This window comes from Castanea sativa, chromosome 11 (assembly GCF_040712315.1).
Source record: "Castanea sativa cultivar Marrone di Chiusa Pesio chromosome 11, ASM4071231v1".
Taxonomy (NCBI): domain Eukaryota; kingdom Viridiplantae; phylum Streptophyta; class Magnoliopsida; order Fagales; family Fagaceae; genus Castanea; species Castanea sativa.
In genome coordinates this window covers 20,875,858-20,894,157 of record NC_134023.1, presented here as the reverse complement: position 1 = coordinate 20,894,157, position 18,300 = coordinate 20,875,858, and the positions used below count along the sequence as shown (strand labels likewise).

Here is an 18,300-nt window from a genome sequence, read left to right as displayed (position 1 = left end):
TTATGCAATACAAATCCTAGAAAAACAAAGAGAACAAAAACAAAAAAAAATACCAAAAAAAATGGTCACAAAGAGTAGAGCAATGAAGCACAAGGACCATGTCAGAAAGTTTTACTTAGATTGAGCCTTTTGCATCCAAAGCCTTTTAGATGCACCTTAAGCATTGGAGTTCTTATTCATATTAGAATAATTTCCATCTCTAGAATTGGAATAAAGGTTTAGAGCCTTTACCAACTCACCAATGAGTACCATAGGATCTTGTGCTTAAGGCACATATACTTTTGGTTTGTTTACTCTCTTAACAGCTTGAAGCTTGTAACAGTTTGGACGAATGTGCCCAGACTTTCCACAAAAATGACAAATCCATGCAGGCTTATCATGTGTCTTGTTCTTAGAAAGGGTAGACTTCTTAGGTTTAGACTCTTTCAAATCAACCCTAATCTTCTTGGAAGGTGAAACTTCTATGGGTTTGACAACCTCACACATATGGGGTTTGACGACTTCACTCACAACCTCACTCACAAGGGGTTCAGAAGAAGATGAAGGAACAAAGATTGTGGAATTAGGTGTAGACACACTGGTGCTCTCTACAAAACCTAAACCAGTTTTGTTGGAAGGAGACTTTTGAACACTCAACATCTGATCAAGTTTGGAACTAGCAAACCTATTTGTTTGTTCTCTAGCAACAGATAGATCATGTTCCAAAAATTTAACTTTATCAAGCAAAAACATATTCTCAGTCTTCACATTATTCAAAAGTTCAGTAGCATCAAACAAATTCACAAGTAAATTTTTTTTATCAAGTTCAAGAGATGCAATTTTCTTTAAGCCTAATTCAACACTCATGGCATCCTTTGCAGCAACTTTGCAAAGTTTATTGTAGGCTTCTTGAAGATCTGCATCCTCAGATAGTTTCCCATCAAAAGGGTTCTCTTTAACAGTCACACTTTCATTGACTACAGCAGTAGCAATGAAAGCAATGAAGTTTCAATCCTCCTCACAACCAAACTCATCATCAGAAACTTCATCATCACTAAGGGTTATAGCCATAGCCTTACCCTTAGACCTCAAGAATGTTGGACATTCAGATTTCGTGTGACCATACCCTTGACATCCAAAACATTGAGGACCCATAGAATTATTAGAAGATTGACCTACTTTTTCTCTAGGTTTTTCAATTTTGTTAACCTTAGTGGGATCATTCTTCCTAAAGTTTCTAGGTTCATCAGTGTTTTTACCTCCTGCCCTTCTGTTTCTATTTCTAAGGAAATTCCTAAAGTTCTTGGTAAGGTAAGCAATCTCTGTAGTAGAGAGCTCATCATCAAATCCACCAACATCAACATCATCAACAGACTTAAGAGCCATTGATTTGGATTTGCTAGTTTTGGGTAGGTCCAACTCATAGGACTGAAGAGATCCTACAAGTTCATCAACAGGGATGGAGTCCACATCCTTGCTCTCAGTGATGGCAGTCACTTTGGGTCTCAAATCTTCACGTAAAGATCTAAGAATCTTCCTAAGAATTTTAGGTTGATCATAGATTTCACCCAAGTTGTATGCAGAATTAACAATGTTATTAAGTTTAGCATAGAATTCATCAAAAGATTTATCATCAGACATCCTAATGCTTTCAAATCTAGTTGTTAATTGTTGCAACTTATTGATCTTAATTGCCTTTGTGCCTTCATGCACAATCTAGAGGATATTCCAATCAGTGTAAGTAACCTCAACATTAGAGATTCTTTTAAATTCCTCCATAGAAACAGCATTAAAGATAGCATTCATAGCTTTGCTATTGAATGCGGCTGCTTCTTTCTGAGAAGTTTGCCACTCACTCACAGGAGTAGTGGGCTTCTCCCATCCGTATTTAATGGAGTTCCAGACTCTCTCATTAATGGATTTCAGGATTGCTTTCATCCTGACTTTCCAGTAAGCATAATTATTTCCACCAAAGTGGGGAGGAATAACAAGAGAGTGTCCGTGTTCCATGACAACAGGAGTCAAGAATCAGCTCAGAGATCAAAAGATCTACACACAAGAGCTACCCGCTCTGATACCACTTGTTGAGTTATTTAGACCCCTTAAAACACAATTGGATTAACCTAGTTAACAAGCCAAGTTATTACTTAGTCCAAATTCCAGATCTAGGTTAACACAATCATATAATCATATCAATATAAAGTGCGGAATATAAAAAACACAATGATATGATGACCCAGGAAAACCAAACCAGTAAAAAACCTAAGGAGGATTTAACCTATCTATCCTTAAGGTAAAACTAAATCCACTATGAAAGAATCGAAGTTTGTACAATAGCGACTTAGACCACTAACATCCTATTGCTACCCACTAGTAGAAAACTTAGTAACACGACCACGTGCAAGCTCCGAGACCACAGACTCCTTCTTTCTTGGATTCTCTAGTAAGGACAAGGACTCCCACTTATGTATCTTTAAGCTCTTATGGCAGCAACTGAATAATCATCAAGCTCTCGAAGAAATCTCCTTCTTGATAATCCTAAGCTTGTGTGAAGGCAAGCACCTCTCAGATCTCCCAAGAGATTCACACAAACAACAATATGAGCAACCTCAAAAACGTGACTAGGGTTTTCCTTTTATACCTAGGGCAAAACATAAAACCCTACACGTCATATGGGCTTAGGGATGAGTTGGAAAATCTGCAGAAAAAACAATCTGCACAACTTTCGATCGATCGAGTCTAATTCTCAATTGATCGAGCCAGGCAGATTTACATAGTAACTTCTGCAGTTAACTCGATTCTAACTTTATATGAATGTCATACTTTGAGCAAGTCTAAAACAAGACTAAACACCTGTTTTGATCATGGTTTGCCAACAATACACATTCTAATACATTAGTTCCTAAGTACTTAGATCCTAACAATATATATATAGGCAAAGATTCCCTTAGGAAAAATCATTATTGCCCAACACAAAGAAAAAGCCTCATCTATTATTACCTCCAAATCATGTCACTCTGCACTCTACAGGCACTTATGTAAAAATGAAAACAGAATTTGACCTTTCAAATTAATTCAATAACTCTTATTGAAGTATAATAATTGGTCTTATCAGTAACCTATTAAGAAAATCAACCCTAATGGACACTTGTAATAAATATAACCTCTGTTAGCTGAGAAAGTAAAACCTAATATATGACCCCTTCTGTTGATTCAAAATGTTATATTGCTAAAGCACATCCCTAAGATTCCATTACTCATCAATAGAAAATCAGCCCACTACCTTCTTTTTATCTCTTCATTGGGTTGCGAAGCAAAATTTTCAATAAACACTCAAGAACTAACACCAAAGGGTAGATGCACGCACATATGAAAAATTATGTGAACATGAAACACTTTATGAATCATATACTTATTCAGAACAGCCCAAAACACAAAAACCTACAAACTTTGAAAAGAATAAAATATTAAGAAATCAACCATTATTGAATGACAAACATGTTTTTTCCTACACATATTCAAGGGCTAAACCCTATGATCCCCCCCCCCCCCCCCCAAAAAAAGAAAAAGAACAAAGTGGATTATGATAAATCAAGAAGAACTCAAGAAATTGAAAAAATAAATGGAAAATTAGAGAAAAAGGTAGCCAAACCTTAAACCTTATTGAGTAATGCAACAAAACAGTATTTAATATGCAGTAAATAATTCTAGGAAACCATTAAAAAAAATAAATGTTGGACTTAGACCTTTAAAAAGAAATGTTGATTAACAGCTTTCCTTAGTTTTTGAAAAGTTGGTCATCTCCTACAAATGTTTGCATTTTGAATTTCTCAACTCCAAATGTTTTCCTTATTCATGGCAGTCAGTTGTTATTCATCTAATAACATTTTGCACTTCAATTTTCTTCGATTAAGCAAGATCTACCTAAAAAAAACCCCTAACCATAACTACAATTAAGCAAAAAACATTAAGTAAAAATTACAACTGAGTTCAAAACTGTAATCACAAATATCACATCAGTTGAATTTCATGTTGATATATATCTTAGGATAATCAGGATATCCTATGACAAACCTAAAGAAAACAATAGGGTAAGAGATTAAACCAAATCTAACCGGTCAATTTACATAAATTAAACAAAACTACTCATAACCAAAAAACCTAAATCATACCCAATCAAACCAAAATACCCGAATCATAAATAAAGCCCAAATGGATCTCCCAATAAAAAAACCCCCACTTTCTAAAATTAAAAGCAGAACATATGGGCGGCGGCCCTAATGGCCGATCTCTATCTCCGTATCTCAATACCTCTGGGACGTTTGATCGCCGTACAAATCTCCACTGGATCGCAATTTTTTTTTTCTCCTTCCCTTTCTCTGTATCGCAGTCTCGCTAGGTTTTTTTTTTTTTGGAGAAAGAAAATGTTAAGCGGAGGCTGATAAGATGAGTTTGCTAATTTTTTTGTTCCCCTTCCCTTTCTCTGTATCGCAGTATCGCAGTATTGCTAGGGGTTTTTCCCTAGAGTGAGAAAATGTTAAGCAGAATATGATGAGAAGAGGTCGCCAGGGTGTTTTAGTTGCAATCTTTTTTTTTAACCTTTTTTTTATATATACCAAAAAAGCAATCAAACGGTGCTACACTTGTAAATCAATATAATGTATTTCTTTTTTAAGTTTAAACGTTGAAGCATTTTTTGGGGTCTTTTTTCCAATTTGACAACACCTTCTTAAATGTAGGAACCAACTTTCTCTCAGCTTCTGCTATGATATAGAGTATATGATATGATATGATATCTATACTACTATTTAAGCGGCTGCACCTGTTTGGACCGGATTTTTTTTTATTCCAAAATATCCTACACCCCTAAGTTTAAGTAGAGACAAAACTAAATGATAGTTTGGTAAAAATACATATCTAACTTGCACTAAAATATTGCCTACAAAATATGAACACTCTTCCACTAACTCACTTCTTCAAAGTAGCTATACGTTTATTGTTTAAAAAAAAAAAAAAAAAAAAAAGTTAAACACCCCACGTTTATCCAAAAACAAATCTAAATATATATATATATATATATATATATATATATATATATATATATATATATAACTAAAGGACAATTCGGATTGTTTTTGTTCTAAAATACCCTTACATTCCTATGTTTAAGTAGAGACAAAACTAAAGGATAATCCTATAAAAATAAAACCCTAACTTCCACTAAAACATTGCCTAAAAAATAGGGTCATTTTCCTATTGATTTTCAAATTTATTTATTCACTTATAAATTATATTCTCAAAATAAAAATTATATATATAATAAAAAACATAGATTTTTTTTTTTGCTACTATCACTAAAAAAAAAAAAAAAAAAAAAAAAGCCTCATCGCACGCGCGAAGCTCATGGGATGAGGCTAGTGATATATAATCTATATATAGATTGGCTAAGTCTTTTGGTTAGATTTTTAGTGTCTTTATGATATCTTGCTTGTCTCGAATCTGATTTGGGCCTACAACAGTTATTCTAAAAGAAATATCATGATCTTTCTCATAAGCTGGAATTTGTTATGATTGGATTGGTCTAGTAGGGGTCAAATCTTGGTCAGGGTCTATCAAATGATCTTGTATGTTGAATCTGGGAGTAATTAGATGGAAATTGGTGGTTGAAAAATGTTTTGAGTTCGTTTAACTGTTGATCAGCTTTGCCAAAGTTATCCCAACATGGATAATTTTTGAATTTTGGCTCTCAAACCATCAAATTGGTGCATTCAACATCCGATTGTTACAAATTTATTTATTTCTCACGATTACAAGGTTTTCCAAATAAAAATTAATATTTTGAAATTTTAAATGCTAAACTGAAACTTATCAAGAGTCTGGAAAAAATGTGTTATCTACAGATGCTACCAAATAATATCTTTATAAGGTCTTTTAGAGTTGAAAATAATAATAATAATAATAACGACCCTTAATAGTATTCAATTCTAGTAGGAATGATAATATGCATTTAATTATAAATATATATTTTTAAATTCTTACATGTGTATGCATGAATTACAAACTAGTTTTTTTTTTTTTTTTGTTATTTAAATTGTGGCTTGTCATTCCAAGTTCTTATCGATTCTATCATAACAAGCATTATGATTGAATTTCAATAGTCAGTTTTTCATAAATTACAAGTGCAACATTCTTTGCGTTTGTGCTTAATGCTGGTAGAATTATATTATATAATTATGTAATCTGTTAATAAAAATCGATTATAACAGATAATATTGGTTTGTTCAAAGTTTCTATTATGGCCCCAACAATATTAGTGTGGATATTAAGTCAAATTGAAACAAGTACAGAGAAATAATAATATTTTGCGAGATTCATTAAGTTATAAATTATTCATTCATTCATTTATTTTTATTGGATAAACCAAGAATGAATATTTTTATTCATTTCACTATAGTTTTACACCACAAAAACTGGTTATATTTATTGCATGCTTGCTCCTCCATGTTTATTTCACTAACATCTCCACTCCATAGAGCATCATGGGACACTGCACATCATCAAGCACAAACGTATTAATAAGGAAATGAGAAGATTCATTAATATATATATATATATATATATATATATATAATTAATATATATTGATGATGCTGAAAAAATCACCAGTAAGTTACAAGCACTCCCAAACTAAAACAACACCTGCAAAAAGAAAAGAGAAGACCTAACAGAAAGCACCGGTGTGGTGCCGGCCAAAAACCCTCCGAAGGTCAAGTTAGAGTCTTTTACAACCCTAGAGTGCCAGAGTCGAGTTAATTATGCGTACCTTGATTTATGAGGGTTTTGGCGTATTTATAATGGTGTAGGGTTTGCATCCATGCCTTGATCATAAAGTCCTTTCCTTCTAGGATTAGAACTCTTTCCTTTTTAGAATCCTTCTATCAAGGCTAAACGTGCGATGCAAGAATTCTTCTTATGTATGCTCACGTGGAGATCAAGTAAGGCCACATCAGCCCTAGTTATATAGTGTGAATCCTTATTTAAGGTTTCTTGGAAATAATCTCGGAAGGATGATCCCTGCATCATACTCGTCCGTCCATTGTGGATCCGTCCTCCTTGGCCACGTCAAGTATGGACCGTCATCGTCATATCAACCAAGTAGATCCGTTATGATCATTTTTTATTCCTGTTCAGTTGCCCCCTCATTCTATGAGACCGTCAACTTTCCTTTGCAGTTTCATGGAATGACGATTAACTTTGACACTTCATAGGTGTGTTTTTGACGGACAGGCTGGAATGCTATCATAAGTGCGCTAGGGACACGTGGGGGTACTTTACTGGTTGTTTGCTGGAATCGATGCATCACTTCGTTTACCGTGCCGTTCCCTCTATATATACTATCCACCGTTTTCATTTTTACACTTTAGAAAATTTTCTGCTGTTCAGAGCGCAACCATCCACATTGTGTGATCCGTCTCCTTTAGAAGTCGAGATTCAGCGTTCTCTTAGCTCGTCTATCGTATTTCCTTGTCGTCTACCTGTAAGTACCTTCTTTACTTAGTTTTTTGTTCTTTATTTTGCATGTTGGTCCGTCGTCGGTACAGATCTAGAGTCTTAGGTTTCCTTTACCCGTTATCTGTAGGTGTCAGATGTCTAGTGAGGCGTCAAGTAGTCAGTCTTATGTCCGCGAGGGAGCGGGCTACAAAGAGGTGTTCCCGTCAGGTCAAGCAGACCACGACACCTCCAGCGAGGAGAGGGAACCGTCAGCCAACTCTCCTTCCCATGTGGAAGATGAAGGGCAGGATGGGGACGGGTCAGAGTATGACTCAAACGACGACCTGGATGGTATAGATCCACCGGTCCAATCCATCATAGGCCCTGATGGTTTTAGAGAATTCGTCCTGCTCCCCTTGTGGACGGTGAACGACTTCGTTTCTTCCATCAAGCCAGTGCACTTCAATACGCTAAGGCAAAAGTACCAAATACTCGACACCATACCCATCCGCCTTCCCTTTAAGTCAGAGAGATGTTATTACAACGGTCTTGAAGATGTCGGGGTTTACGAGCAGATGCTAAAAGCTGGCCTGCGTTTTCCTCTAAGTGCATTACACCGTCGTCTTCTTCAATACCTGGGTTTGGCCGTCACTTAGATCTCACCAAATGCTTGGAGGGTTTTTCTGAGCGTCAAGGTGTTGTACGATGTAATGTCTGATGGGGCGAGACGGTTAACAATGGAAGAATTCTTTCACTGTTACCATCCATCTAAGATTACCAAGTCGAAGGGCATGTATAGCTTTGTGCCGAGGAGTCCGGTACTTAGGCTAGTGTCCAAAACCCCAGACTCCAATCGTAACTGGAAGGGTCGATACTTCTTCCTTTGAGGAGATAACTGGATGAGTCGTCCAGGTGATGATGACTACATGCCAATAGATAAAACTTGGGGAATAATGCCCCCGTCTGGTATGAGCCCATCTCATTCTTAACCTTTCATGCTTCTTTTTATATGGAATTACTCTTACCCTTTTTTTTTTCTTTTTTTTTTTAGCGAGGGAGCGTCCACCCATTACAACAGAGCAATTCGGCTTTCTGGAGAAAATTTTTCAAAAAACTAAGTTGTCGGAGAGAACTTGGATTAAACTCGTCACCTTAGATACGCTGCATTGGTATTGTGACGGTCCAGATCCTACAACTGCAGCCCGTCGGTACGACGCCGGAGTACGCAAACATAAGTTTTTAATCCTTCCGTCGTTATTTTAACTCATACCACTTCTTCTAACCGTCTTCTTTTCGCAGAAATGGACGATGCAAGGAGAAGGGCCATTATCAAGTGGCAGGCGGACAAGAAAAAACAAGGAGGTGATCTTCCTCCCAGGACAGGTCTGTCTCTTCCGGCTACAAAAAGACCCTCCACAGAAAAATGGGACAGTCATAGCAAAAAACAAAAGCTGGTGACGGGATTACCTGCCGGTCAGGGATCCGGCGTGGTAAGGTTGCCTCCTAAACTGGGGATAGGTAAGGGCAAGGGTCTATTGACCAATCCTGACCCCGTCAAGGAAAAATCGCCCGTCCTGCTCCGGGAAGACCCCCAATATGCTCTCCGTCAAATTGGATCCATTATCACGGATGAAGACTATGAGGACCTCGGAAACCATGCTACTGAAGCGATGGGGGAAACATGTTTATTTAGCCTAGCTCAGGTAGTTACTCGTCATATTTGTTTTTACCCGTCATATTTGTTTTACCCGTCATGTTTGTTTAGCTTCGCCTAATTTCCTTAACACCAAACTTACTTATTGGTATTGGTGCAGGGGGTCCTTATGGCCAAAGGCTTGATGGACCGTTGTCTTACCCAAGAGAGAACTCTTGAACGGGTTCGCGCGAAGGCGAAGGCAACGGTTGAGGAACTAGATGAGTTGAAACTTTAGAGGATTCGTCATGAAGAAAAATTGAAAATGTCAGATCGGGCTCGGGAGGATTTGGAGAAGGAGGTAGAGTTGCTGAGGGAGACGGTAAAAGCTAATGACGACAACATCCGTCAGGCCAAAATTGATGCTATCAAGGAATACCGGGACTCCGACTCCCTTCTGGCCGAGCTTGGCTCCTCCTTTGGCGACGGGTTTGACGATTGTCTCCGTCAGGTAAAGGCGTCATTTCCCGAACTGAATCTGGCTCACATTAGTATAGACGCCGAGGCCCAAACCCCTGCTCGCCTCGTCGATTCTGAAGGGACGGATGAGCTTTTCGGCGAAGGTCCTGGAGACGACGAGGCCCCAAAGGTTGATGACAAAAAATCCACTGAAGTTGACATCCGCCAGCCGTTACTAGAAGGTCCTGAGGCCAATGAGGAGACCGTCATAGTTCATGACTGATGTGTATTTTGTAATGAACAAAAACAATTTTATCCGGTTTTCAGCCGTTGCCTTTGTTAACATTATTTTGGTGATATGCGTGGCTCTCTTTTTATAATTTTGTTGGTCTCTTTGATGGTATGTGGACTTAACATATTTTTATCTTTCTTTTGATAACCCGTCCACATGGTGGACTTGATGCATTTTCATCTTTCTTTAGATGATCCATCCACTGTGTGGACTATATTTTCCATTCGTCCCAAATGATCTGTCCACTTTGTGGCCTTGATAACTTTTTACCCTCTTGGATAATCCGTCCATTGTATGAACATAACAAAGGTCCGTCCACTATGTGGATGATAAATTTTTCATCCATTTTGGATGATCCATCCACTATGTGGACTGGATAGATTTTCATCTATTTTGGATGGTTCGTCCACTATGTGGACTTGGTAGATTTTTATCCTATTTGATGATCCGTCCACTATGTGGACTTAATCCCTTTTTGATGATCCGTCCACTATGTGGACTTGGTAGATTTTCATCCTTTTTGGATGATCCGTCCACTATGTGGATTTGGTAGTTTTTTTTCATACATTTTGGATGATCCGTCCATTATGTGGACTTGGTAGGTTTTCATCCTTTTTGGATGATCCGTCCACTATGTGAACTTGGTAGATTTTCATCCTTTTTGGATGATCCGTCCGCTATGTGGACTTGGTAGATTTTCATCCTTTTTCGATGATCCGTCCACTTGTGGACTTGGTAGTTTTTATACATTTTGGATGATCTGTCCACTATGTGGACTTGGTAGGTTTTCATCCTTTTTGAATGATCCATCCCCTATGTGGACTTGGTAGATTTTCATCCTTTTTGGATGATCCGTCCGCTATGTGGACTTGGTAGATTTTCATCCTTTTTGGATGATCCGTCTACTATGTGGACTTGGTAGATTTTGAGCAAAACACATTCCATACGTTCTAAATAAAACTCCTTTTATTATGATGGACTGGTAGACTATATTGTTCATGGAAAATAAAAACTTTGGCTTTAATAAGTAAAAATTATGACTATCTAAATATAAACTGGAAATGAGGAGGTAAATGTTGCTGTTGTCTTTGCCCTTTGTCTACTGGTAGTATTTCTTCAGGTGCTCTATGTTCCATGGATGGCTCAACTTTCTTTCCTCTAGTGTCTCTAAGTAGTACGTTCCTTTCCTATGCCATGAAATGATCTTTTATGGTCCTTCCCAATTAGGACCCAGTTTTCCTTGGGAGGCATCCTTTGTAGCGCCGAGTACTTTTCATAAGACCAGGTCTCCCACCTGGAAATCCCTGTGCCTAACCTTGGAGTTGTAATGCTTTGCCATCATGTCTTGGTATCACGCTAATCTCTATGCAGCTGCTGCCCTGACTTCGTCTACAAGGTCGAGCTGTAAATGTAAAACTTCGTCATTCTTGCTCTCATCGTAGCTTTCCACCCGGTAGCTTGTTAATCCTACCTCTGCCGGTATAAGAGCCTCTCTACCATACACCAATCGAAACGGTGTTTCCCCTGTCGGTGTTCTCGCTGTTGTCCTGTATGCCCATAAAACACTTGGTAATTCGTCTAGCCATATGCCCTTTGCCCCCTCGAGCCGGGTCTTGATAATCTTAAACAAGGATCAGTTCGTGACTTTCACTTGTCCGTTGGCCTGCGGGTGGGTGGGCGATGAGTAATGATTTTTGATCCCAAGCTGAAAACAAAAGTCTCTGAATGTGTCGTTATCGAATTGTTTCCCGTTGTCTAAAACCAGCACCCTCGGAATTCCATATCTGCAAATAATACTTCTCCATACAAAACTACAGATATTCTTCTCCGTAATAGTGGCCAAAGCCTCTGCTTCCACCCATTTGGTGAAGTAGTCAATACCAACCACTAAGAACTTTAGCTGCCTCACCGCTGTTGGGAAAGGACCCATGATGTCTAACCCCCATTGTGCAAATGGCCATGGGGCCGTCATAGGGGTAAGTTCTTCCATTGGTTGCCTTATGAAATTGCCAAATCGTTGGCACTTGTCACAAGCTCTAACATATGTGTGGGCATCCTTCTGCATTGTTGGCTAGAAGTATCCTCCTCGGAGTAGCTTGTGCACTAAAGACCTTGACCCAGAATGGTTTCCACAAACTCCTTCATGGACCTCCCTCATCACGTAGTCCGCTTCTCCGCGGCCGAGGCATCTTAGATATGGTCGGGAGAATCCTCTTTTGTATAGGACGTCTTTAATCAAAACGAACCGGGCAGCTTTAACCTTCAACTTCCTTGCGTCCTCTTTGTTATCGGGTAGCTTGCCTTCCTTGAGATAAGCCACTATCGAAGCCGTCCAACAACACTCATTGCTTACTTCCTGCATGCTGATGTCATCTAATAATGATGAGAGCTGGACAAAGGAAAATACCTATTTAGGGATGATCATGGGTTCTGCTGAAGCTGCCTTTGCGAGTCGGTCGGCTTCTTGGTTCTCCTCCCTTGGGATTTGAATCATCTTGGCTTGGAGGTTATTCGTTCGACCCTTCACTTCCTCAAGATACCTTCTCATCCTTTCATTCTTGCAGTCATAGCTCCCATTAACCTGACTGGTCACGATTTGAGAATCAGAGTAGACGACCATACTCTTAGCTCCTGCCACTATCGCAAGGTCCAGTCCTGCTATCAAGGCCTCGTATTCCGCCTTGTTGTTGGTAGTAGCAAAGTCCAGACGGATCATGCATTCGATCTTATCTCCTTCTGGGGTGTGGAGTACAACTCCAACACCTCCAACATGTTTATTGGGAGATCCATCTGTATGGACTCTCCATATGGGCTTCTCTTCTGCTCCTTGATCCTTTGTGATAGTGAATTCAGCAATGAAATCTGCCAATATCTGTCATTTCATGGCTGCTCGTGGTTGATATCGGATATCGAATTCACTCAGTTCGATTGCCCATAGCGCCATCCGTCCAGCAACTTCGGGACTACTCATTGCTCTTCGTAAGGGTTTATCTGTCAGGACATTTATGGTATGCGCTTGAAAGTATGGTTTGAGCTTCCGAGCCACGGTCACAAGAGCAAATGCGAGTTTTTCCATCTGAGGGTACCTCTCTTCTGCTCCTCTCAATGCCTGGCTTATAAAGTATATCGGCTTTTGTACCCTTCCTTCTTCTCTAATGAGAGCTGCACTGACCGCGGCTGAGGAGACGACAAGGTACAGGAACAATTCTTCCCCCAGCATAGATGGGCTAAGCAACGGTGGAGCGGAGAGATACATATTTAACTCTTCAAATGCCTTTTGGCACTCGTCTGTCCATTCAAATGATCTCTTCAGTGTGCGGAAGAATGGGAGGCATTTGTCCGTCGCTCTTGATACGAACCTGTTCAAGGCTGCTATCTTCCTGGTCAAGCTTTGTACTTCCTTTACCGCCCTTGGAGGAGATAGTTCCATGATCGCCTTTACTTTCTCTGGGTTGACTTCCATGCCCCTCTGAGATACCATTAATCCCAAGAATTTTCCTGTGGTTACTCCGAACGCGCATTTGTTCGGATTCAGCTTCATTTTGTATGACTGAAGAGTATTGAAAGTCTCCTGGAGGTCCCTTAGGTGTTCGGACTCCCGTACGCTTTTTACCAACATATCATCTACGTAAACCTGCACATTTTTGCCAATTTGGTGCGCGAACATCTTGTTCATCAATCTCTGATATGTGGCTCCTACGTTTTTAAGCCCGAAAGACATTACCATGTAGCAAAAAAGCCCCTGACTCGTTACAAACGAGGTTTTCTCCTGATCAGCCTTATCCAATTTGATTTGGTCGTAGCCGGAGAAGGCATCCATGAAGCTCAAAATTTCATGTCTACCAGGGTGTCAATACGTGGGAGTGGGTAACTATCCTTAAGGCAGGCCCTATTCAGATCTGTGAAGTCAACACACATTCTCCACTTCCCGTTGGCCTTCTTGACCATTACTACATTTGCCAACCAATCAGGGTAGTACACCTCGCGTATGAAGTCCGCTTCTTGTAGCTTCCGTACTTCTTCTACCATGGCTCGATCTCGTTCGGGGGCGAACACTCGTTTCTTCTGTTGGACAGGAGAGAAAGAGGGTGACACGTTCAACTTGTGAACTATGACCGTTGGGTCTATCCCCGGCATATCCTCGTGATTCCATGCAAAAACATATTGGTTTTCTTTGAGGAATAATGCGAGCGCTTGTCAGACTGTTTGGTTGGCCAAGGTGCTAATTCTCGTGGTTCGGTCAGGCCTAGAATCATCCAGTTATACTTCTTCTAATTCTTCCACCGGTTCTGCCACCGTCCTTTGTTCCTCGATGCTCATTGCTTGTAGGTGGTCATCCATTTCCATCATGGCGATGTAACATTCCCGTGCAGCCACCTGATTTCCACGCAGCTCTCCAACTCCGTATTCGGTGGGGAATTTGACCATTAGATGGTAGGTAGACGTAACAGCCTTCCATGCATTGAGAGTGGGCCGTCCGAGGATGGCGTTATAAGTAGAAGAGCAGTCGACCACAAGAAAAGCTACATCCTTGCTTATTTGTTGTGGGTAATCCCCGACCGTCACAGACAATGTGACGACGCCCAAAGGGTAGACCCTTGTCCCTCCGAAGCCAACAAGGGGTGCATTTGTTGGGACCAGTCGTTCTCTACGAATCCCCATTTGCTGGAACACGGGGTAGTAGAGGATATCTGCTGAGCTTCCGTTGTCCACCAAAACTCGATGCATGTTGTAGTCCCCTGCCCGTATGCTGACGACGAGCGCGTCGTCATATGGGTGGTGAAGGCGTTGCGCATTTTCTTCCGAAAACCCAATGCTGGGGTTATCTCGTCGTGTCACTTTTAGTGAGGAACCTGTCGACTGGACGCTTTGAACCATCTGCAAATACGTCTTTCTGGCCTTTTTGGATGACCCTACAGAAGCGGTGCCCCTACAATCATCCGTATGTCTCCTATAGGTGGTCGAGGATGCTCGTTCTCCCGTCGGGGATTTTGTTCCTGGTGTTGATCCGTTCTCTCCTTTCTCACAAACCTCTGCAACCTTCCTTGCCTAATGAGGGCTTCAATTTGCTGTTTTAAGTCATAGCAGTCCGCCGTATCGTGGCCACGATCGCCATGAAAACGGCAGTATCTGTCTTTTGGCCTCTTATTCGAATCTCCCTTCAGCTTGCCAGGAAACGTCAGGGTTCCTTCATCTTTGATCTGCATTAACACTTGGTCGATTGGGGCTGTGAGAGGGGTGAAGTTTGTGAATCTTCCCGCGGGCAGTTTGGGTCGTCGATCTTCCCATCGCTCTCCGGTTCTAGCCATCTTTCGTCCCTTTTCTGGCCGTGTATCTTCCTGCCTTTCCCTTTTTCTAGGTTTTTCCTTTCGGTCTAGCAAGGCATCCTCTGCGTTCATGTACTTCGTTGCCCTGTAAAACACTTCGGACATAGTCTTTGGGTCATTTTTATACAGAGAAAACAGGAACTTACCCTTTTGCAACCCGTTTGTGAATGCTGCTACAAGTATTTTATCATCTGCCTCGTCTATTGAGAGGGCTTCCTTGTTAAAGCGGGCTATGTATGATCTTAGAGTCTCATCTTCTCATTGCCTAATGCTCATCAGACACGCGGTAGACTTCTTATGATGGTGACTCCCGATAAAGTGTGATACGAACTGTGCGCCTAATTCCTTAAAAGTGCCGATGGAATTAGGCATCAGCCTACTGTGCCAGTCCCTCGCAAGTCCTTTCAAGGTGGTGGGAAAAGCCCTGCACATGATTTCATCTGGTACACCCTGAAGATGCATTAGGGTCTTGAAAGATTCCAAGTGATCTATTGGGTCTTTGGATCCATTGTAGTTCTCCACCTGAGGCATGCGAAATTTTGGGGGAAGGGGGCATGAACTTACGAGCGCTGTGAAAGGCGAATCTGTTCTATGGACTAGGTCGTCCAGGTCGTTGGAAATTCGTCCTCTGAGGGCGTTCATCATCACATCCATATGTTCTCTCATCTCCTGCATCTCAGCTGCTATGTTAGTTGGTAAGGTGTCCGAGATGGATGGTCGGTTGGTCTCCTGCCGCTTGGGTCTAGTTGAAGCGTTGCTACCCTCAGGCCCTTCTGTGTTCCTCCCCTCCACACTAGCACCGTCCTGGTCTTCCTCTAGTGTGCTTGGGTGTGCATTCATTTGCCACAGTTGCTCTTCTAAATCATGATTCTGCTTGGTTAGGCACTCAACCGCCGCCGCAAGCGTTTGGACTTGCCTCTCTAGAGCTGTGGCGTGTGATTCGTCACCTTGATTATTGGTTGTTGCCATCGATCGAGTGAGTACCATGCAACTTTTTGTCTCAGGGATAGAGCAAAGGCTAAATAGTTTCCCATAGATGGTGCCAACTGATGATGCCAAAAAAATCACCAGTAAGCTGCAAGCACTTCCAAACCGAAACAACACCTGCAAAAAGAAAAGAGAATACCTAACAGAAAGCACCGGTGTGGTGCCGGCCAAAAACCCTCCGAAGGTCAAGTTAGAGTCTTTTACAACCCTAGAGTGCCAGAGTCGAGTTAATTATGCGTACCTTGATTTATGAGGGTTTTGGCGTATTTATAGTGGTGTAGGGTTAGCATCCATGCCTTGATCATGAAGTCCTTTCCTTCTAGGATTAGAACTCTTTCCTTTTTAGAATCCTTCGATCAAAACTAAACGTTCGATGCAAGAATTCTTCTTATGCATGCTCATGTGGAGATCAAGTAAGGCCACATCAGCCCTAGTTATATAGCGTGAATCCTTATTTAAGATTTCTTGGAAATAATCCCGGAAGGATGATCCCTGCATCATACTCATCCGTCCACTGTGGATCCGTCCTCCTTGGCCATGTCAAGTATGGACCGTCATCGTCATATCAACCAGGTAGATCCGTTATGATCATTTTTTATTCCCGTTCATATATATATATATATATATATATATATATATATATATATATATTAATTCGTATGTATTATGAACCTTTTTACACACACACAATGAGAAAGAGAGAGAGAGAGAGAGATTACGTGTTGCAATCCACAGTGGGGTCAAGAGGAACAGGAACTTTGACTTTGCAAAGTTGGGGAAGCTGTTTTAGTCTTTCGGGTATAATTTGAAATGCTTTTGCAGCAGTTTCGAAACATTCACACAAAGACCTGCGTATTGTAGTGGTGTTTGCTTGTTGCGGTACATTTTGTACACCTTTACAGCATATAGGGTTGGGCGATGAACTAAAACCTAGGAAGTATGGGTTGCAGGTTATCAATTGTGTTAAAGCCTCCTCGCATGTTATGCCATCTGATGGACTTGCACTTGCATTAAGGACCAAAATAATCATCAACCCAAAGGCTAATACTAAACAACTCATTGTATTCTTCTCCATTCTCTATTGGATTGAACAGTAGTGTGAAGTTAAAAACTAATGGTTTGGAGTATAGGTGCAAGCTCTCTATTTATAGAGGTAGGATTATATAGGCACTGCTATATGGCCCGGTGTTGACTATCATTAAAGCAAAATAATGGATTTAATTATTAGTGTAATAGGAAAAAGGTATATGATTTATCACCTTCTATGTTATACATATCTACAAAAGAAATCTCCACCTTCCATTTCTAACATGTTTGAAACATATCCGAGAATTGGTCATTGATGGACTGAATAAACATATCCGAGCTCTCTATTAATTTATAGAGGTAGGATTATATAGGCACTCCTATGAAGCCTGGTGGAGACTATCATTAAAGCAAATTAATGGATTTTTTTTTTTTTTATGATATTAATGGATTTATTTGTTTAATAGACAAATTTATATGATTTATCACCTTCTATGTTATACATATCTCCTAAAGAATTTTCCACCTTCCATTTGTAACATGTTTGAAATGTATCCGAGAATTTGTCATTGACGAACTGAATAAAAATTTTGTTTATTAAAAATCTTTTTCTTTCTATATTACAGATTTCTACCATGTATGGAAATCTAATCTATATTAAAGCACTCTTTTTAGATTTGAACAAATTTCAGTTTTTGGGTCTTATCTCTCTGCTCAAAAATCTTATTGAGCAGATATTTTGACACTTGTAGGAAATTTCAATTCCCTAAAATTTTGCTAGAAATAGCCTAGTCCAAAATCTAACGTTTGCAAAAATCGTCCCACAACTTGACTGAAAATTGCTACTTGATTAGCATTGGATTGTATTTCAAACTTAAAACTGTATTTGTACATATTTTTATTGTATTTCCATGATAAAGCATATTACAAAGTGATAATTAGAATTTTTAAAGTAATTTTCATGAACATAATTAATTAAAAATCATATTATCTGATAGTTTTTAAAAAGTAATTTTATTCTAATCCAATGCAAAAAGCTATATTTTGAGACGTAGACTCAACCAAGCACAAAATTTCATATGATTAATTTTAATGAGTGACCTATT

General features: G+C 39.9%; 1 protein-coding gene across 1 annotated transcript; it reads right to left on the bottom strand.

Moving 5' to 3' along the window:
* Positions 1-16,245: 16,245 nt before the first annotated feature.
* On the bottom strand, positions 16,246-17,243 carry LOC142616210 (non-specific lipid-transfer protein A-like). The gene is made up of 2 exons (XM_075789094.1): positions 16,888-17,243; positions 16,246-16,285 (listed from the first exon to the last, which is right to left on the bottom strand). The coding sequence occupies exons 1-2, from the start codon at positions 17,241-17,243 to the stop codon at positions 16,246-16,248; spliced, it is 396 nt and encodes a 131-aa protein (XP_075645209.1).
* Positions 17,244-18,300: the final 1,057 nt, after the last annotated feature.

Excerpts from the sequence above, each read along its gene's own strand:
- LOC142616210 (XM_075789094.1), bottom strand. The coding sequence starts at position 17,243 with ATGGAGAAGAATACAATGAGTTGTTTAGTATTAGCCTTTGGGTTGATG. Across the intron at positions 16,286-16,887 it reads CCCACTGTGGATTGCAACAC|GTGTTGTTTCGGTTTGGAAG; the intron begins GTAATCTCTCTC and ends TTCTTTTTGCAG.